Below are 18,851 nucleotides of genomic sequence, written 5' to 3' on the forward strand. Positions count from 1 at the left end.
GCGATGTACAACAAAAGGTACACATAAAATCAATAAAACCAGTAATTTAAAACAGTTGCAACCCAATGAACACACTTTATAGTGTGCTGTAATTCTGCTATCCAGGTATTGGATCTCTTAAGTAGAGGCGGGGGAGGGGGTGTGCCAGCCCAGGTAGAATGTGTGCTGTCCGTGGCATTCCTGTCAGGACTCGTGCCGCCACATTCTGGACCCATTGGAGTTTCTGGTTAAAGTCAAGGGTAGGCCAGCATAAAGCAAATTACAGTAGTCTAGCTGGAGGTGACCGTTGCATGGATTACCGTGGCTAGGTCCGAATGAGGCAGGAGGGGAGCCAGTTGCCTGGCTTGGCGTGGATAGAAAAATGCTGTTTTAGCAATATGTGTGACCTGGGCCTCCATTGAAAGAGAGGCATCCAAGGTCACACCTAAACTCTTGACTGTTGGCGCTAGTGTTATGAGCTCCCCGTCAAGAGCTTTTAAACATTTTTTGATAATTTTGTTTCCATGAAGAGGTTCCAGAACTCCGTTCCTCCACATTCCCCCAGGAAAAAGCCCTGGGAACAGGCAGAGGTTGCACTGCTGGCCGGGTGGGTCTGCCTGAAGAACCCAAACAATTGGATTTCCAGTCCTCCTGGAAGAGAGTGATCTTTTAGTGTAGTGTGATAGCTCAAGATCAACTCCAGATCTCCCCCTCCTGCTCCCCTCTGCTTCTTTATTTTGTCCTCTTCCTTCATGAGACCAGGGCAGATCCTCTGTCTCTCTCTCTCCTTATACCTTTCCCTGCCCCCCCCCCCATTTTCCCTTTCTGCTGAATTCCTAAAAAAACTACCTCCCCAGGGGAAGTTTTGAGGCCTACAGGTACTCTTTGGCCTGTTTCTCAGCAAGCACTGGAGGCCAAACCACCTCTCCTTTTTCTTTTCATCTTCTTTATCACCAGCCCAAGCAAAAAAAAAAAAAAAGCAAAAAGCCTGTTATCTTATCTGGCAGCTGTTCTGTCAGGTTCCTGGACTTTTTCACTAAGGCCTGGAACGGAATCAAGACCCTCCCCTCACCGCTGCCTCCCACATACCACCTTTTTTGTTTCTTCTCCTCAGGGCTGTATGTTGCCTGATCTCCTGCTTGGGGAAGAGAGAAGAGGTAACCAGAGGTGCTGAGACAGCAAGAGGGGGAGAGGGTTGCCAGGACACACCCCCCCCCATAGGGTTGCCTGTTTGGGTTGGGAAATATCTGGAAACTTGGGGAGGGGGTTGGAAAGGAAGGGACCTTAGCAGCGTATAGTGCCATAAAGTTCACTTTCCAACGCAACCATTTTCTTCAGGTGAACAGATCTCTGTCACTTGGAGATCAGTTGTAATCACAAGAGATCTCCTGCCCCCATCTGGAAATGGCGATAGAGCTGCCAATTCCCAGGTGGGGGCAGGGAACCCCCGTTTGGAAGCCCTCCCCCTGCTTCAGGGTTATCAGAAAGCGGGGGGGGGGGTATGTCTGCTGGGCACTCCACTATTCCCTATGGAGACTGATTCTCATAGGGTATAATGGAAAATTGATCTATGGGTATCTGGGGCTCGGGGGGGGGGCTGTTTTTTGAGGCAGAGGAACCAAATTTTCAGCATAGCATCTGGTGACTCTCCTCAAAATACCCACCAAGTTTCAAAAAGATTGGACTGGGGGATCCAATTCTATGAGACCCAAAAAAGGTGCCCCTATCTTGCACTATTCCAAATGAAGGGAAGGCATTTAAAAGGAGCATGGTCCCTTTAAATGAGATGGCCAGAACTCCCTCTGGAGTTCAATTGTGCTTGCCACACCCTTGCTCCTGGCTCCACCCCCCAAAGTGTCCTGGCTGCACCCCCAAAGTCCCCAGATATTTCTTGAGTTGGACTTGGCAACTCTAGTTGGCGACCCTGCTCACTGGCAGGGGATGGAGGTAGGGTTGCTAGATCAAGGCTGAGAAACTCCTGGAGATATGGGGATAGAGCCTGAGGAGGAAAGGGACCTCATACAATGCCTTAGAAACCCCCCACCAAGCATCCATTTTCTCCAGGAGAACTGATCTCAGTAGTCTGGAGATGAAAAGTAATTCTGTGGGATCCCCGCGTCTTACCTGGGGGCTGGCGTCCCTAGTTGGTTCACGGGGAACTCTTTTGTCAGGGGCATACAGTGGCTGTCAGCAGCGCTGCTGAAGACCGTTAAGGGAGATCCAAACCTGCAAATCCCCATTTGGAGATGCAAAAGAAGCAGCAGTTGAGGGCTCCTTCCCTTTGACCTCAGATTCTCCCATCACTGTGTCCTGCTAGATAGATCCATGCGGGCAGCCGTGTTGGTCTGAAGCAGTAGAACAAAGCAGCAGTCAAGTAGTACCTTTAAGACCGACAAAGTTTTATTCAGAATGTCAGCTTTCGTGTGCTAGAAGCACACTTCATCAGACAATAGGACGGGATGGCAAGCAGTCTTTAATATAGAGAAAGTGGGCAGTGAATTAGCATGCAAAATCATGGAAATGTTTTAGCAGATTAATTCACTGCCCCCTCTCTCTATATTAAGGACTGCTTGCCATTCCGTCCTATTGTCTGATGAAGTGTGCTTCTAGCACACAAAAGCTGACATTCTGAATAAAACTTTGTTGGTGTTAAAGGTGCTACTTGACTCCTGTTGTGTTCTGCAAATAAATCTACCTAAAGCATTTTTAATTTGGATCCCACAGGCATAGTATTGCCACTTAAAACAGTAAACTCTTCCCCCTGCCCCACTACCGCATTCAGAGCCTGACTGACTAGTGGCTGAACTCTTGCCAAGTGGATGTGTTGTGTCCTTAGATGCTGGATCCTGACAGGCAGCTCTGGCTTGTTCGGGATGCTGTGTTCCTAAACATTTGTCTTCTTTGTTTGGGTGAACTTGACGAAGGTCTGAGCTCCTGCATGCAGGTTGGGTTGGGGGGGGGGGGCAGAAGTGTCCTGCAGCTGACCTCTTGTAAAGCTTATCCAGCCTAAAGAGCAAGATAAGCTTTTGCAAGCAGCTACTGCCAGTTCCCAAAGACAACTCAGAATCATATTTCTAAACATCAGCTGATTGTTCTCCTCTAGTAGAAAGATGGTTTCATTTGCGTATCTATATAAATCACTGTCCCAGCTGAGGAAAACAACACCCTTCCCTCTTTTCCTATTTGCAGAATTCCTTCCTTTTCTAGGGCTTAGGTTGCTCCCCCCATGGCTTGTTCCAGGAGGAAACAGGGATTTACTTATACTTACCAATAACACTGACACAGAAGCCAGCCAGCGCCTTAAAAGACTTTACTCCAGAGTAGACCTCAAGTGAACTCTGCTGTGTCATGATAGAATATATAATGGTTGAGATATTAGCAACTTAGCCATTGCAAAATTTATCCCAATATTAAGAGCACTGGAAGGAGTTCTTAAGTGTGATATTTTCAGCTAATCTCTTACAATTGTCATGTATTCTACCATGGAAGCTGGCTAGGGGAACTTGGGCCAGTCACACACAGTGTCAGCCTAACCTACCTCACCGGTTTATTGGAGGAGGAGATTTGGCTCCCTGTAGTGGAGAAAGGTGAGGTATAAATGAAGTAACGAAACAAAATTTATCCTAATTATCCTAAGAGAAGCACTGGAAAATGTCAGTAGTGTGATACTAGCAGCTGAGCTCTTGCAGAGTTTATCTTCCTGGCAAACAAACACTACTGTGGGGGAAACGCAAGTGAATCTGTATTCATTCTGTTATACTTTTAGAAAAGATGTGATGTAAAAACTAATTAGATGTCAGATGTGCTTCAGACGTTAACAGATTCAGTGGTAATAACTGAACAGAATTTTTGTTCAGTAGTATCTTAAAGACCAAAAGAATTCTCCAAGGTTTAAGTTTTTTTGTGAGTGAAAGCACTGAGCTTTAACTCATGAAAGCTGTATAGCCTGGGAAATTCTGTTGGCCTTTAAGGTGTTACTGGGCTTGAATTTTGATATATTACTACGGACTAATGCAACTCCCATCTGAAGTGGGAATAACTGTGACAAAAGAAAAGTACCTGTGCTGGGAGGCAACATCAGGGGAAGGCCTTGGCCTCTATGCCCTGTTATTAGACCTCCAGAAGAACTGGTTGGCCTCTGTGTTGAGACAGGATGCTGTACTGGATGGACCACTGGTCTGACCCATTAGGGTTCTTCTTATATTCTTAAGAAGAATCAGCGGGGAAGTGACCCAGCTGACCTTTTATCTCAGAAATTCCTTTTGGAATCAGCTTTCATTTTCTGCAGTACGATTAGCTTGGCTTTGTGGGATATGTGCATCGAGATCTCGGAGGGGTCACTTTACATAGGTATCGCCAACAGACCCATCTGAGGGTGTATTTGCACTAGTCTTTTCAAAACTGCAGGAGTCTTAATCCCATATTAATTTTGGTTTAAACAACTTCATTTCTGTAATTGTCCACGCATAGTTTAGTCTGTTCAGTGGAAATTAAACTGCTGCTCCTTCCATCAGGGCAGCCACTAAAAAGGCCCTGTTTTCTCCAACTCTAGTTGAACAGAAGGCATATACTCCACTCCACCCCTCTCTTTATTGTTTCCAGCTGGTGGAAATAGAAATGAGATAGTTATTTATCATAATCTGAGAAGAGGGAACTTAGTTCTTGCAAGGAGGCCAGAGGCTGCTGCAGCTCAGTACTTGCAAAGTTTACCCTAATTGCAAGACAAACCTCTTTTTAGGAACAGTGGGAAGTCTCATTAATGGGATGTAGCTGCTAGATTCAAGGCTGATTCATGGCTGAACCGTTCCATTGATTTGCAGCCACAGCTCGGCACCATGTCTGTGCAATCACTCCCTCACCTGCCTTTCTGTCATTCTCGCATATTTGTATCCTGCTGCTTCTTCAGGAATGCTGATTGAAGGGCACTTGGTGTAATTAGTCAATTGATTGAAGCCACCAAGTATTACACCATCTTTCAGTTTGCAAAAATATATTATAAGGATTGTGTACAATACATAATAGACAAAAAATAATGATAGAGGCCAGTGGTGCTAGGGCCTTTTTAAAGTAACAGAAAACCCCAAGGGGCCAAAAAACCCCATCTCCAAATGAAAAGATATGAGTCCAAACTTGGAAATAGTACAACTGAAATTCACAAGGTGGGTGCTCCTGAGGAGTGTAGCTTCAACGTAGCTGCTTTCTTGAAAAGACGTCTCTCTAGATTTTGATAACGTTTCATTTTTTTCTTCAGTTTGACGGCTTAATTATTTAGGAACCCTGTTCTACATTCTCTAATCACAGCATTAAGCTTCTCATTTCAGTGTGAACATTCTCCAGGAATAGCTGGGGGGCATACATGGTTCTCATAGCCTTATTTTATCCTTGCAACAACCCTGTGGGGTAGGCGAGGTTATGTGACTGGCTCAAGGTCACACATACCCACCCATGCCTGGATTTAATGGGTCACTCTCTCTTTCTCCCCAAGCATCAGAGCCCACCCCCCTCCAGCATCTATTTCTTGCATCCCAGCCCGACTGTGTGCCATCCGTCTTTCTCTTGGAAGTGCAGTCTGGAGCCTCAGGGCAGAAATGAGAACTTAGCTCTGTATAAATCCACTTGTCTTTCCCAGAAGGAAGGAACTAGGGCCAGAGCTGGAGTGTGACGCATTCTGAGTTTTTCATGGGGCCACATTTGGAGAATGAGCTGCGCTCCCTGGGGAACTTGAAAGCAAAACTCTGAATGCTGAGCCTCCCTATTCCCATCGTCTAAGCACTAGCATCTGTTGTTTTCGAGGATTATTTCTCTTGTTCCAAAACCTTGCTGCGCTTTTCTGTCCCACAGCGAGTCTGCAAAACAAAAGAAAAGCTCAGCCGGATCATCCAGCATCCTGTTTTCAGTCAAATATTTCCCAGAAGCCAACAGGCAGGGTAGGAGGTAAGGCAACACAACAGCCCACCCTGGTGTTCATTCCCTAGGATCTTGTATTCTGAGATACACTGCGCTCAACAGAGAGGTTCCATTGAGCAACAAAGGCAATAGCCATCAAGAGATCATTCTTCCTTTGTGAATTTGCCTGATCCTCTTCATCTAACAACCTCTCGTTATGGTAGAGACCCTCATGAGAGCCAGTTTGGTGTAGTGGTTAAGTGTGCAGACTCTTAGCTGGGAGAACTGGGTTTGATTCCCCACTCCTCCACTTGCAGCTGCTGGAATGGCCTTGGGCTAGCCATAGCTATGGCAGTTGTCCTTGAAAGGGCAGCTGCTGTGATAGCCCCCTCAACCCCACCCACCTCATAGGGTGTCTTGGGGAAGAAGATATAGGAGATTGTAAGCTGCTCTGAGTATCTGATCCAGAGAGAAGGGCAGGGTATAAATTTGCAGTCTTCTTCTTCTAGTCCTGCTTTGGGTTTCCAAAAGTTGCCAGCTAGATGCTCCTATGGAAAGTCCAGGCTTGATGGAAACAGCCTGCCTCCCTCATTTTATCCAGTATTCAAAGGTGTGCTGCCCCTGTACATGGGAGTGCCATTCAGATATTAATGCTGCTAACACTGCCTGCCATGAGTTTCTGGCTCTAGCTGCATGTGGTGGCAGTGAGTTCCGCAAGCTAACTGTGCTCGATGTGAAGAAATAATTATTTGCTTCTTGGTGTGTCCTGAGTCTGCTGCTTATCATCTTCATAGGATGACCCAGTCCTAGTGTTTTCAGAGAGGGAGAAAGTTATCTCTGTCTCAATGTGGATTTTTTCCCTGGCTTCCAGGTGTGAATGAGTACATCATGAGTATTACCTTTTTCAGGAACAGGCTTCTTAGATTGGGTCTGGCAGCTTGTTCTCTTTCCTGTCAAGTTTTGAATTCTGAAACTTTCTTAGACTACTGATTACAAATGTCTGGTTCATATGGCACCCTTCTGCCAGGGTGGGGTTTATTATTGCCTTACTTCACTTATTCCTTGCCTTTCTCCCCAGCGGGGCCCCAAAGCAGCTTACATTGTTTTCTTCCCTCTCTCCCCCACACCCCATTTTTAACCCTGCAAGGTAGGGTAGGCTGAGAGTATGTGTGTGTGTGACTGGCTCAGTGTTACTCAGCCGGATTCCATGGCAGAGTGGGGATTTGAACCTTTTGGTCTCCTGTATTCTCACCACTATACCACGCTAGCTCTTGATGAAATCATTCTCCATGTACTGCAACAAAATGTGGCTGGTTGATTCAAATAGACACTCCGCTCCTCCCTTCACCCCACTCCCTTTTCACCTGGTGATTCTTTTGTACAGACCGTAGTGAGCCCAGTGTAAAAGCTGCCAATTTCTGTTTACTAACCTTGCTCTTGTGTCTTTGATGTAGGGTTGCCAAATTCCTTGAGATTCCTTGAGGGCGGGGTTTGGGATGGGAAGAGACCTAATGGCATGCAGTCCACTCTCCAAAGCAGCCATTTCCCCCAAGGGAACTGATCTCTGTAGTCTGGAGATCAGCTGTAGTTCTGGGAGGTTGCCAGGCTCCACCTGGAGGTTGGCAACTTCACTTTAATAGCAGCTTTTTATGGAGAAATGTAGCTGCTGTCATCTCTGTACCTAGAAAAGGTGATCCTACTAAATATATTTATTAAGATGTTATTAATCAAAATACGTTATTTGCCAGTTTGAGTTATAAAGTTCCCGCTCTCAAGGCAGCTCACATTAACAAAATTTCAGTCATGCAGTTAAAAATATATAATTTTAAAACTCACACCGGTCCACAGCAGGAGCAGATGACACCACCCAGTGATCCAAAAACACAGGAAAGGAACATAAAAGATAATCATTTGGAACTAGCAAAGAGGAAGCCAGACAACACATAAAACTACCCTCCCAAACTCTGAATTAATTAACCCAGAAAAATAAAAGTTTTATTTATCCTCCTTAAAAGCAGGGAACTTTACTTTACAAGGTAGTTAAAAGCACCAGGCTGAGGGTGGGGGCAGGGAATGGCAACCCAACTTGCTAGTAAAAACTGTTTTTCATGGTTCTGTCTTTCAGAGCTGGCAAACAGGCAGAAGTTCAACAGGTTAAGCTTCTCAGAGCTGGCAAACAAGCAGAAGTTCAACAGGTTCAGCTTCCCCAGCAGGGTAGAAAGGAGAGGCAGATGAAAGAAAGACCTCTTTCCTCTGGGGCCCCATCCAGGCTGCCCAGCCCTAGTACAAAGCAGGCCGCAGGGCAAAGGTGAAAAAACGAAGCTCAAATAAATAGTCCTGTGCAGTTCAGCATTTTTGCTAGAGAAGTTTCTGCACACAGTGTGTTGAATTGTATTGGGCTTTGCAAAATGAGACCAAAGTTTCCTTCACAAGCCTTGAGTTTCTGTACTGAAAAGAATCAAGTTTGGACAGCTCTGAATGGGAAGAATTAACTGGCTTTCATGTGAGTGGGCTTTTTCTTTCCTACTGTTTGACTATGTTATTTTTGCCTCTGCCTGCCTCCAACAATTGCCAATCTCCAGGAGGTACCTGGGGATCTCAGACTATGTCGCTCTCTCCAGATGACCAAGATCAGTCCCCCTGAAGAAAATGGCTGCTTTGTAGGGTGAACTCAATGGCATTATACCGCGCTGAGATTCTTCCCCTCCCCATCCCTTCACAGGCTCCAACCCCCAAATCTCCTGGCATTCCCTAACCCAGAACTGGCAACCCTACTTCCTTGACTCTTGGGGCATTACACTTTCCACTTCAGTTTGGTGTAGTGGTTAAGTGTGCGGACTCTTATCTGGGAGAACCGGGTTTGATTCCCCACTCCTCCACTTGCACCTGCTGGAATGGCCTTGGGTCAGCCATAGCTCTGGCAGAGGTTGTCCTTGAAAGGGCAGCTGCTGTGAGAGTTCTCTCAGCCCCACCTGCCTCACAGGGTATCTGTTGTGGGGCAGGAAGATAAAGGAGATTGTGAGCCACTCTGAGATTCGGAGTGGATTCTTCCTCTTTCCCTTCCCAGCCTTCCAAATAACCACCTAGCTAATTCTCTCTCTTTAGAAGTCTGGATTCATCCTTTACTCTCTTGTTTCAGGCCATTAGTTCATTGTCCATCTGCAGCCAAACTTCTCTACTCCTTCCTGCTTTAGGCTTTCTATCTGTCACCTCCCCCTCTAAGATTCTGTGACATTCCTCCTCTCCTCCTCCCCCCCCCGAATTTATTTATAGTCTGTCCTTGCATGCACGTGTTTGGCACGAGGCCTGGAAAATGACGCTGGGCATCCAGGGGTTAATGCAAATCTTCTTTTCTTTCTTCCCCCCAAATATAGACAATATTTTTCTAAAAAGAAAAGGGGTAGAAAATAACGAGTCTGCAAGGGGACCTATTGCTCACAGTCTCTTCACCCCATCCTGCTCCACTGAAAAGAATGGGGCAAGAGGAGATGAGGAAGGATGTGTATGCATGCGTGTGTGCGTGCTGGGTGACTATTTTTAACCCTCGAAGTGGTGTGTGTGTGAATGGTGGTGAAGGGTTAACGCAAAAGCCGTTTCTGCCCACACCTTTTTCTGTATGAATATTAATATCTCCAGTTGCTGGAGGCTGAAATTGAGGGTTTTTTGGGAACACGGCACACAACACTGAAGGAGCAGAGTGAAGACAGGGCAGCAAAGAGGGGTGGCGGGATCCCACCCCTGAAGCTCCTGCTGCTACCCCACCCGGTCCCGCCACCCTTGGGACGCCGTCCAAGCTCCTGGGACGGCCTCCAGAACAGCTGAGGGACGAGCATGCCGGAGTTTCTACAGCGGGGAGCTGACTGCAGACGGCTCTGTGCGGACGCTGGGGTCTGATCGCAGAAGACGTAAAGCTCCCAGCTGGCGATTCCTCCCAGGCTCAAATCCTTCGGGGGCAGGAAAAGCCCTGCTGAAGAACCCAGAGATGGAGGAAGTGATTTTCGTGGGCCCCTTTGATGCTGGGCTTTGGAAAAGAGGCACAAAACGCAATCCAGGGCATGACCCCATAACCTCTGGCGCCCTGAGTGTCTGGTGAGTAGCCTTATGAACGACCAACAGGGTGAGAGTGTGAAGCTCCATCCAACATTACAGGAAAACTGAAGCTGAGTGATAGGGGGCTAGAGGCAGTGGAGTGGGAAATGGGGGAGTCTTTACTAGCCTCTCCAATGTCCCAAAAGTTCTCATCATGGCCTTTTGCCTTTTAACCACTGGTTACTCTCTGGCTTTCTGGGAGTAAGGGCCCAGAAGTCCTCGTTGAGGCCTGTCTCCTCCAACCTTGCTTGTGGTAGAATGCTCAGAAATCAGCTGTTTGTTAAAGACATGAGAAGACTGCCACTGGGTCAGAGGAACATCTTGTTTTCAACAGCGACCAGCCACATGTTGGGTGTCTGCAAGCAGGGCATGAAGGCAATACCTCTTCCCTGACATTTGAGCTGCGGTTTGCAGCAGTGGACTGCTTCTAAATAGGGGGGTTCTGCTAGGCTGTCGAAACAAACGAGGGCTGTTTAGGCCAGCATTCTGTTTCCAGAAGGGACCAGCAAAGGTCTCTGGGAAGGAATGGAGGCCAAAAATCCTTCCTTTTTGTTCAGTATTCCGAGGCACTGCTCAAACAACCCCCTTGTAAAGCCACAGAAGTGAGTGCCCATTGCTACATTCTGTGGCAGCAGGTTCTGCATGTTAACAATGCATCATATAATCCACTTACACCAGTGGCCATCACTACATCCAGTGGTAGTGAGTTCCACAAGTTAATTGCGCAGGTCATCACCGTGTACTGCTTTTTTCAGGGATTATGGCTGCCAGCTTCGGTTCTTTGCTTTATGGGTGACTCCTCAAAATCTGTACCTGAGAACTTTTCTGAAGCACCGTATGACCTTACACGTGTACTGAGTCAGACCTCCACAGTGTTCCACCCTGGCTGGCTGACAGTAGCTCTCCAGAGTCCTAGACAGAGAAAACAAATCCTTCCTAATAGCTTCTCCTGATGTCCTTTAACTGGGGCTTGAACCTGGGATCTGCCCTCATGCTGAGCCATGCAAAGCATTCTGTGACTGGGATTCAGCTGGCATTCGGGGGTGCAGTCCATTTTACGGATGAGTTTATTTACAGGACTGTCGTTCACACTTCACCTCTGGATAAGGGCACAGCAAAGCATGCAAATCTGGAGACTGAGCAGAATCAATCCTGCCATCCTCACAGGTTGGTTGTAACCTCTGGAGACGAAGTTCTTCTCATGCGGTTGTTTATGAGATGACAAAAGGACCCTTAGAGCAACAGGAATGGGGATAGATGCAAACTCTTTCTTGCTCAAGGAAGGTTCATGCAGATGCAGTGCACCCGGTTACCATATGATACAGAATTAACCTGTGGAACTCACTGCTACAGGATGTAGAGTTTTCTGCTAGTTTGGTTTTAAAAATGGGATTAAGCAAATTCATGGAAGAGGAGGGATCTGTGGTGGCTAAGTGGAACCTCCATGTACAGGAGCTGTCTACCTCTAAACACCCGTTGCTGAAGGAAAATAGCAGGTTGGCCTTCATGCCCTGCTTGTACAGCTCCCTGGAGCAATGTGGGAAACAGGGCACTGGACTTGGTTGTCCTTTGGTGTAATCCAGCCTGCCTCTCCTGATGTTACTGTATTAACTAGAAAGTCCTTTGCCTGTTCCTTGATATGATACTGGGCAGTGGTGATCAAGTGTTGAGGGAAATGCACTTCACACATTCTCTGGAGCCCCTTCATAGTGCATATTGCAAAGCTTAGCCCGGCTGGCTCCTGAGCATACCCCTTTTGAAGGGAGAACAGGGGAGAAAAGTGTAGCTTGAAACTTCCCGAAGGTATTTTGCTTTCGTGCCACATAAATCTTGTTTCTGTTTTCAAGCTCCTTCCCTCCCCGCGCCGTCTCGCGCCCCCCTCGCCCCCCAGTTCTTTGCCCCTGGCGTCTTTGAGACATGCAGACAACATGCAGCCTGCACCATGAGCTGGTGTCTCCAGGTGCATGGAGTGGGAAGATCTGTCACTCCTGCGCTCTTGCATCTCCAGCGCAATCTTGTCAAGGGGGGAAGGTGATCCAAATCGGCTCCGAGACCATTTTGTAAGGGGAAACCCACCCACCCCCCCTTGCATGCAAAGTACACACTCTACACGTAGGAAGTGTTACAAGCAGGTGGCATTCTGCATTGGGGGAGTGGCATCCTCATTCTGCCTTGCTGTGCCCATATGTTTAATCTCGAGAGAATGCCACCCGGAGTGCTTCAGCTGGTTGCGATTTCCAGAGCTGGAGGCCTGCTCTGATGTTTCTGGGCCCTGTGGCTTATGATGATGCCCTGTTGGCACACACAACTGGCAGGGCCTGGCAAGAGACCAATGTGGTCTGTGCAGTGCTCCCTGCAGCCTCCCTGTTCCTGCTGTGGGCAAATCTTGCAAGGAAAAAGGTCCTACTTCTTGTTTCCAGCAAGGGCTATAAGATATCCCAGGAATACAAGATGGGAACCTGCCCTCTGAGTGAGCTGCTTGCTGCTGGGTTATACGTGCTCAGTCGCAAGGGGCTTCTCGGTCTTGATTTTCCTCATCTGTAAAATGGGCATGATAACTTAAAAGAATTCTTTGGGCCTAAGACAGATATGTCCCAAATAGGGCTGCGAATAGTTTGGGCAGGTTTAATGCTTTTCTTCATCACCATGTAAGCTCATCCAGGGTGTCACACAACAATTTGGGGAGGTGCCTATTCCGCGTCATTATTGCAAATCAGTCATCTCTGAGTCATCTGGTCAGACCTGCGGTTTGGAGCTTTAGGGAGGAGGAAAGGGTTGATTTTGTCTTTTTCATTCCCTCCCCAAGGACTGAGAGGGCAGGAACAATATTAAAATGCTATAAACACATTCACTTTCAGAACTTTGTTGGCAAGTGAAGATCTATTGCTGGTACTTTCTCTTCTCCCACCCCAAACATCAGCTGGCTGTGGGTTCTTGATCTCCCCACCTGTCCACAGATCTGCAGGGGAGCTTTGAAGGAGAGCCAGTTTGGTGTAGTGGTTAGGAGCATGGATTCTAATCTGGGAGAACTGAGTTTCATTTCCCACTTCTCCACGTGCAGCTGCTGATGTGACCTTGGGTCAGTCACAAGTTCTCTCAGAGCTGTCAAGAGCGGTTCTCTCAGAGCTCTCTCAGCTCTACCTGCCTCACAGGGTGTCTGTTGTGGGAAGAGGAAAGGAAAGGAGGTTGTAAGCTGCTCTGAGACTCCCGAGTGAAGGAGTGGGATGTAGATCCAATCTCCTGCTCTTCTTCTCCTCCTCCTCCTCCTCCTCCTCCTTCTTCATCTTCTTCTTCATCTCCCACCATTACAACTGATCTCCAGATAGCCAGCATCAATTCCTCTAAAGAAAATGGCTGCTTTGGAAGGTGGAGTGACATTATACCCTGTTGAGGTCCCTGCCCTTCCCAATCTCCAGCTGTTTCCCAACCCAGAGCTGGCAGCCATTTTATGATAGTGCCCTTTGTCAGAATTCCACAGGTGCTCACAAAACAAAAACGAAAAGGGTGGGGGACCCCGGATCTAGCCCATCAGGACTAGTAACTTGAATCTGTAAGAAAAAGCAGCTTTCGTGTTCATTCTTAGCAGTAACCCTTCCTTTTGAAGGTTGCTCTAGAGAGAACTTGGTGGGGGTGTGGAATGGAACTGGGTATCACAAATGCAAAAGCCGAGTTTGGGGGGAGGCCCCAGAACCCCCTCGCCTTCTGAGGGCAGGATGACACGTCTGGTGAGTCATGGGCCAGGACTGTTCTAAACAGACTGGATACTTTGAGCGATGAAAGGCAAGATCCCACCAGCTTAACACATCGCAGACCTGGATGAGTCATTGCGCATGAAAAAAAAAAATCCCCTGGAAGCTGTAGCTTGTGCCCTTGATTCCCTCTTTGGAGTCGGCCCTGCCTGCCCGGGGCGCTGCTTTAATTGCACTTAATGCTGCTGAAACCAGAGCGGAGCTATGTGCGGTTTTACCTCTGGCTTTTATCTAATTCCCCCCACCACACACAAGTGGGACGTGGGGGTCTTATCTCTGCTGCTCTGTCCTCAGCTATCCACAGATCAGCATGTCAGAATAAATTTGGCAGAGCAAAATGGAGCCGAAGCAGAGCTGCGCCCCGTTCTGTTCATGCCTGCCCCCTCATAGCATTCCAGTAATGCCGGCAAAAGAGAAAAATTCTCTGCATGCGCTCAGGGGTACCGGGGACTGTTCCATATAGGCTTGGCACCCTTGTGATCTCAGAATCCTGTTAAGCTATGTGGAAACACAATACCAATCTATCCTCCAACGAGGGGCTCATCTAGAGAAAACTCGCAAACAATCTGGCAAGCTCTTGGCTTGAACTCGAGGCTCCAGAGACTCTGAGTCTACATTCTGGATCTGTTTGTTCTCTCCCGGCCCTGCCTCGTTGCACCCTGCTGCGCTTGCGTGGCTTTTGTCTTGTCTTGTCTGGGTTTGTCAGTATGACCCGGAGCAGGGAGCGCCTTCTCTTGATGAAACCGCAGATGAACTAGGGACAGTCTTACTGTGAGTGGCCCCTAGCAATGTTGCCCTATTTCCTGCACAGGTCTCTATTTCCTATCCCCATCCCTGTCAACACCCAGGGCTAGATCCTGCAGATCTATTCCACTAGCGGGAGTGCTTTCTTCCAGTGCATGGGGAATCTTTCTTAATCCCAGACAATCCAAAATAAAGCAGAGATGTTACTGAGAGTCTGGTGGAACAGAGGAGTTTTTCCCGTTCTAGAAGAAATGTATTAGTATCAAGCAAACCTACTGGGTGGGGGAATGTGTGCTGCAAGAATGGGGTGGCAACCAAGAAGGCCCTGCTCAGAGCAGGGGTGTGTTTTGCATGCATAATTCACAGTATTCTGAGCAGAACCTCAGCCCAAAATTCTAAAGTGGGAGGGGGACTGTTTTTAAAGTGGGGTCAGGAGAAGAAATAGTTAGGCAGCCTTTTGCAGGGCATCCAGGTTTTGTCAAGGATTGCTTCCTGTTATCAGTTGTGAATATCCTGCACTAACCGCTACACCGAATTGATCTTCCTTGTTTCCTGGCTTTTGGTCCTGCAAAAACTGTTTTCATGTTTTTCCCCTTATTTTTTCCCCTTTTGAAAAGATGCCTAAGTAAAATGAATGCCTTGGTGCAAAGACACCTTCCCCTCCCACTGCACTCCACCAGATAGCAGTGGAGGTAGAGCATCTGCTTGGCATGCAGAAGGTCCCAGGTTCAGTCCCCGGCATTTCTAATGGAAAGGACCAGGCAGTAGAAGCTGTGAAAGACCTGAAACCCTGGAGAGCCGTTGCCAATCTTAAGTGCACAGCACTGATCTTGATAGATCAGTGGTCTTATTCATTATAAGGCAACTTCACATGGGAACAATGGAAACGCTTGTTCCAAGGACACAAATCAGTTTGTGTTAGTGATTTTAACATGTAGTCTTTTTGGTCATTGTTAGCTACCCTGAGTCTGTTTGCGGAGAGGGTGGGATATAAGTTTAAAGTAAATGAAATAAATAAAATAAAGATGCCCGTGGAAGAAGAAACTGTATCAGTTTTTGAAGCAAGCTTGAGCCATGGATATCCCAGAATCTGATTGATTTTCTTTTTTATATTTACTTCATTTATGCTCTGTCTTTCTCCCCAAGGGGGGGGACCCAAAGTGGCTTACATTTTTCTTCTATCTTCCATTTTATCCCCACAGCAACAACACTGCGAGGTAGGTTAGGCTGAGAGTGTGTGACTAGCCTGAGGTCACCCAATGAGCTTCCATGTCAAGAGTGGGGATTTGGAACTGGGTGTCCAGATCTAGTCTGCCATGCTAACCATTAAACTACCCTTGTTCTTATTTCTTCTGCACCACCACAACGTCCAGTTCTTATACCATCCTTCTTGGGCACACTCAGAGAGAGTCTGGATTGCCAGGGCATCGGTGTGGGATTCTTAAATCTGAACTAACTGCTCTTTGGAAGATATGGCTTGCTTTCCTTCTCCTTGGGTTGGCCAGGATTAGGCAACTGTAGAGAGAAACTCGGGATGGAAGGCAGCAAGGTATAGCCAGATTTTGTCAGATCTCGGAAGCTAAGCGAGGAGAGGAGACCACCAAGGAAGACTCTGCAGAGGAAGGCAAGGGCAAACCACCCCTGTTTCTCACGTGCCATGAAAGCTCCTTGTTCTGTTTGCCATAAAGCAGCTGCAATTTTGACAGCACTGGACACATTCATGTGGGGGGAGGGAGCTCGAACAATTATCTTGTTTTGATTATGTGAATGTGGGTTTTGCTTTTAGCTGTTGTTACTAAAGCTTTCAGGAATAGGCAGGGCAGAAATGGAATTTAAAGAGTAATCAAGTACATTCCAGCAGAACAGAGAGGAGTTTTATTTGCACTATTCTGCTCCTTTGTTACCCAGGGATTCCACACTTCCTTAATCCAGGTTACCAAACAATTGCTAAAGCTGAGCATGCACTATGTACCACAACTGGGAACTAAACATGATCTTTCTGGTGTGGCACACGTGCTCCTGGTCAAAACACCACACAAAAGGAATTTTGATGTGGCGATACGTTCTGTGCATCTGCATTGCTTTGTTGTAGTGTTTTCTCAACTCGTATGCGTACTTTTGGGGTTAGACCAGATGGAAAAGAACAGGAAGGAATGCAGCAGTGAGGGATGCATTAGATTTGGAAATCTAAAACAGAATAACAGGATTCCAAGGAGGTCCGCTCCCTCTAAGGTAGCCAGCTCTGGGAAATACTTGGAGATTTTGGGGGTGGAGGGTGCGGGTTGGGAAGGGGAGGGACTTCAGTAGTGTAAGATTCCATAGAGACCACCCTCCAAAGCAGCCATTTTTCCCAGGGAAACTGATTTCCGTTGTCTGGAGATCCACTGCAATCGTGGGCCATATCCAGGTGCCACATGGAGCTTGGCAACCTTAGCTCCTTTTTCAAACCCAGGCATCGGCCTTCTGAGCTTCAGAATCTGGGGCAAAATTGAGAGGCAAAGCAGAAGCGTTTTATTATATCCCTTTCTGCAGAACCAAAATACTTAGCAAATTACTTCAGAGATTCATTGACTGCTTAATATTTTATGCATTTAGATCTTGAACCATGCACAAAATAATACACTGGGGTTTTCTACCATCAAAATAGGGTTGCCAATCCCCAGGTGGGGGCAGGGGATCCCCTGGTTTGGAGGCCCTCCCCCCGCTTCAGGGTCATCCGAAAGCAGGGGTGGGGGAGGGAAATGTCTGCTGGGCACTCCATTCTTAGCTACAGAGACTTGTTCCCATTGGAAATAATAAAGAATAGATCCATGGGAATCTGGTGCTTTGGAGGGGACTGCTATTTAGGTAGAGGCACCAGATTTTCAGTATGGCATCCAGTGCCTCTCCCCAAAATACACCCCAAGTTTCAAAAAGATTGGACCGGGGGGTCCAATTCTTTGAGCCCCAAAAGAAGGTGCCCCTATCCTTCATTATTTCTTATGGAAGGAAGGCATTTAAAAAGGTGTGCGGTCCCTTTAAATGTGATGGCCAAAACTCCCTTGGAGTTCAGTTCTGCTTGTCACACCCTTGCTCCTGGCTCACCCCCAATTTCTCCTGGCTCCACCCCCAAAGTCCCCAGATATTTCTTGAATTGGACTTGGCAACCCTACATCAAAATCAAACCAAAAGTAGGATTCCTATTACTAGATGTTAATAGATGAATGTAATTATAGTGGCGGGGGAAGGGAAATGTGAAACCAATGCGGTGAGTATTAAAAAGAAAGTGCATGAACGATAGGACTTCTCGTTTCTCCCTGTTGTGGTTTTAGGAACAACATGAGGGTGTTTGCTGAGGAGCAGCTGTTTCGGAAGTCCGGCCTTCAAGCCGCTCCAAGGCTTCTCTCCCACTCTGGGTCTGTTGAAGTTGGCTGCTCTCATCTGCAGTCAATCAGTTCGCTCCTAAGGTGTCAAGAGAGTCTTGTTTTTGTTTTCTGCAAGACAGACGAGCTCATCCCACTCTTGTGCAATTGTCAGTTTTCCTTCTGGCTGTTTTTGAGTTCCTGGTTACGGAATGATGGTGCCGAAGGGGCTGAGGAAATCTGCTCTGTAATGGGGATCTTTTCATCTAGCGTGTGCGTTCAAACGTAAAAGTTACAAAATGAAAGACGGAGAAAGGGAGGAAGAGAGCACATGGTGTAGTGGTTAGAATAGAAGACTAGGATTTGGGAGACCAAGACTCAAATACCCACCCCACCATAGAAGTTTGCTAGGTAGCCTTGGGCCAGTCAGTCTCTTTCAACCTCTCAGGGTTCGTATTGTTGTAAGCAGGGCTTTTTTGGTAGAAAAAGCCCAGCAGGAACTCATTTGCATATTAGGCCACACCTCCTGACATCACTATTGTTTCGCACAGGGCTTTTTTGAAGGGAAAGCTTGGCAAGGACTTATTTGCATATTAGGCTGCACCCCCTGGCACCAAGCCAGCTGGAACTGCATTCCTGTGCGTTCCTGCTAAAAAAAAAAAAAAGTCCTGGTTGTAAGGATAAAATAACCCCCTGATGGAAGTTTGCTAGATGGCTTTGGACCTGCTACTCTCAACCTAACCTATTTTAGAAGCATGCTGGGTAACCTTGGGCCTGTCATGCTCAGCTTAACCTACCTCACAAGCAAGGCTTTCTTTTTAAGCAGGAACGCAGTTCTGGCTGGCTTGGTATTGGAGTGTGACCTAATATGCCAATGAGTTCCTGCTGGGCTTTTTCTGCAAGAAAACGTCCCGCTCACAGGGTTGTTGTTAGGATAAAATGAGTTCCGTTTATCCATGGGTGAACTTGGGCCTCTCACTCTGTCAGCCAAACCTTCCTCACAGGGTTGTTGAGAGGATAAAATTGAGGAGGGGTGACTCTGGGAGCCCCTTTAGGACCACTT

At 47.2% G+C, this 18,851-nt stretch overlaps 1 protein-coding gene across 1 annotated transcript in view; it reads left to right on the forward strand.

The window, feature by feature from the left end:
* Positions 1 to 9,531: 9,531 nt before the first annotated feature.
* Positions 9,532 to 18,851, forward strand: part of ADAMTSL5 (ADAMTS like 5) — a 45,242-nt gene continuing 35,922 nt past the window's right edge. The window contains exon 1 of the mRNA XM_060232521.1: positions 9,532 to 9,954. Coding sequence (XP_060088504.1) covers positions 9,848 to 9,954 — 107 coding nt within the window. The 5' untranslated portion in view covers positions 9,532 to 9,847. The remainder of the gene's footprint in view (positions 9,955 to 18,851) is intronic.

Source organism: Heteronotia binoei, chromosome 2, assembly GCF_032191835.1.
Source record: "Heteronotia binoei isolate CCM8104 ecotype False Entrance Well chromosome 2, APGP_CSIRO_Hbin_v1, whole genome shotgun sequence".
Lineage (NCBI taxonomy): Eukaryota > Metazoa > Chordata > Lepidosauria > Squamata > Gekkonidae > Heteronotia > Heteronotia binoei.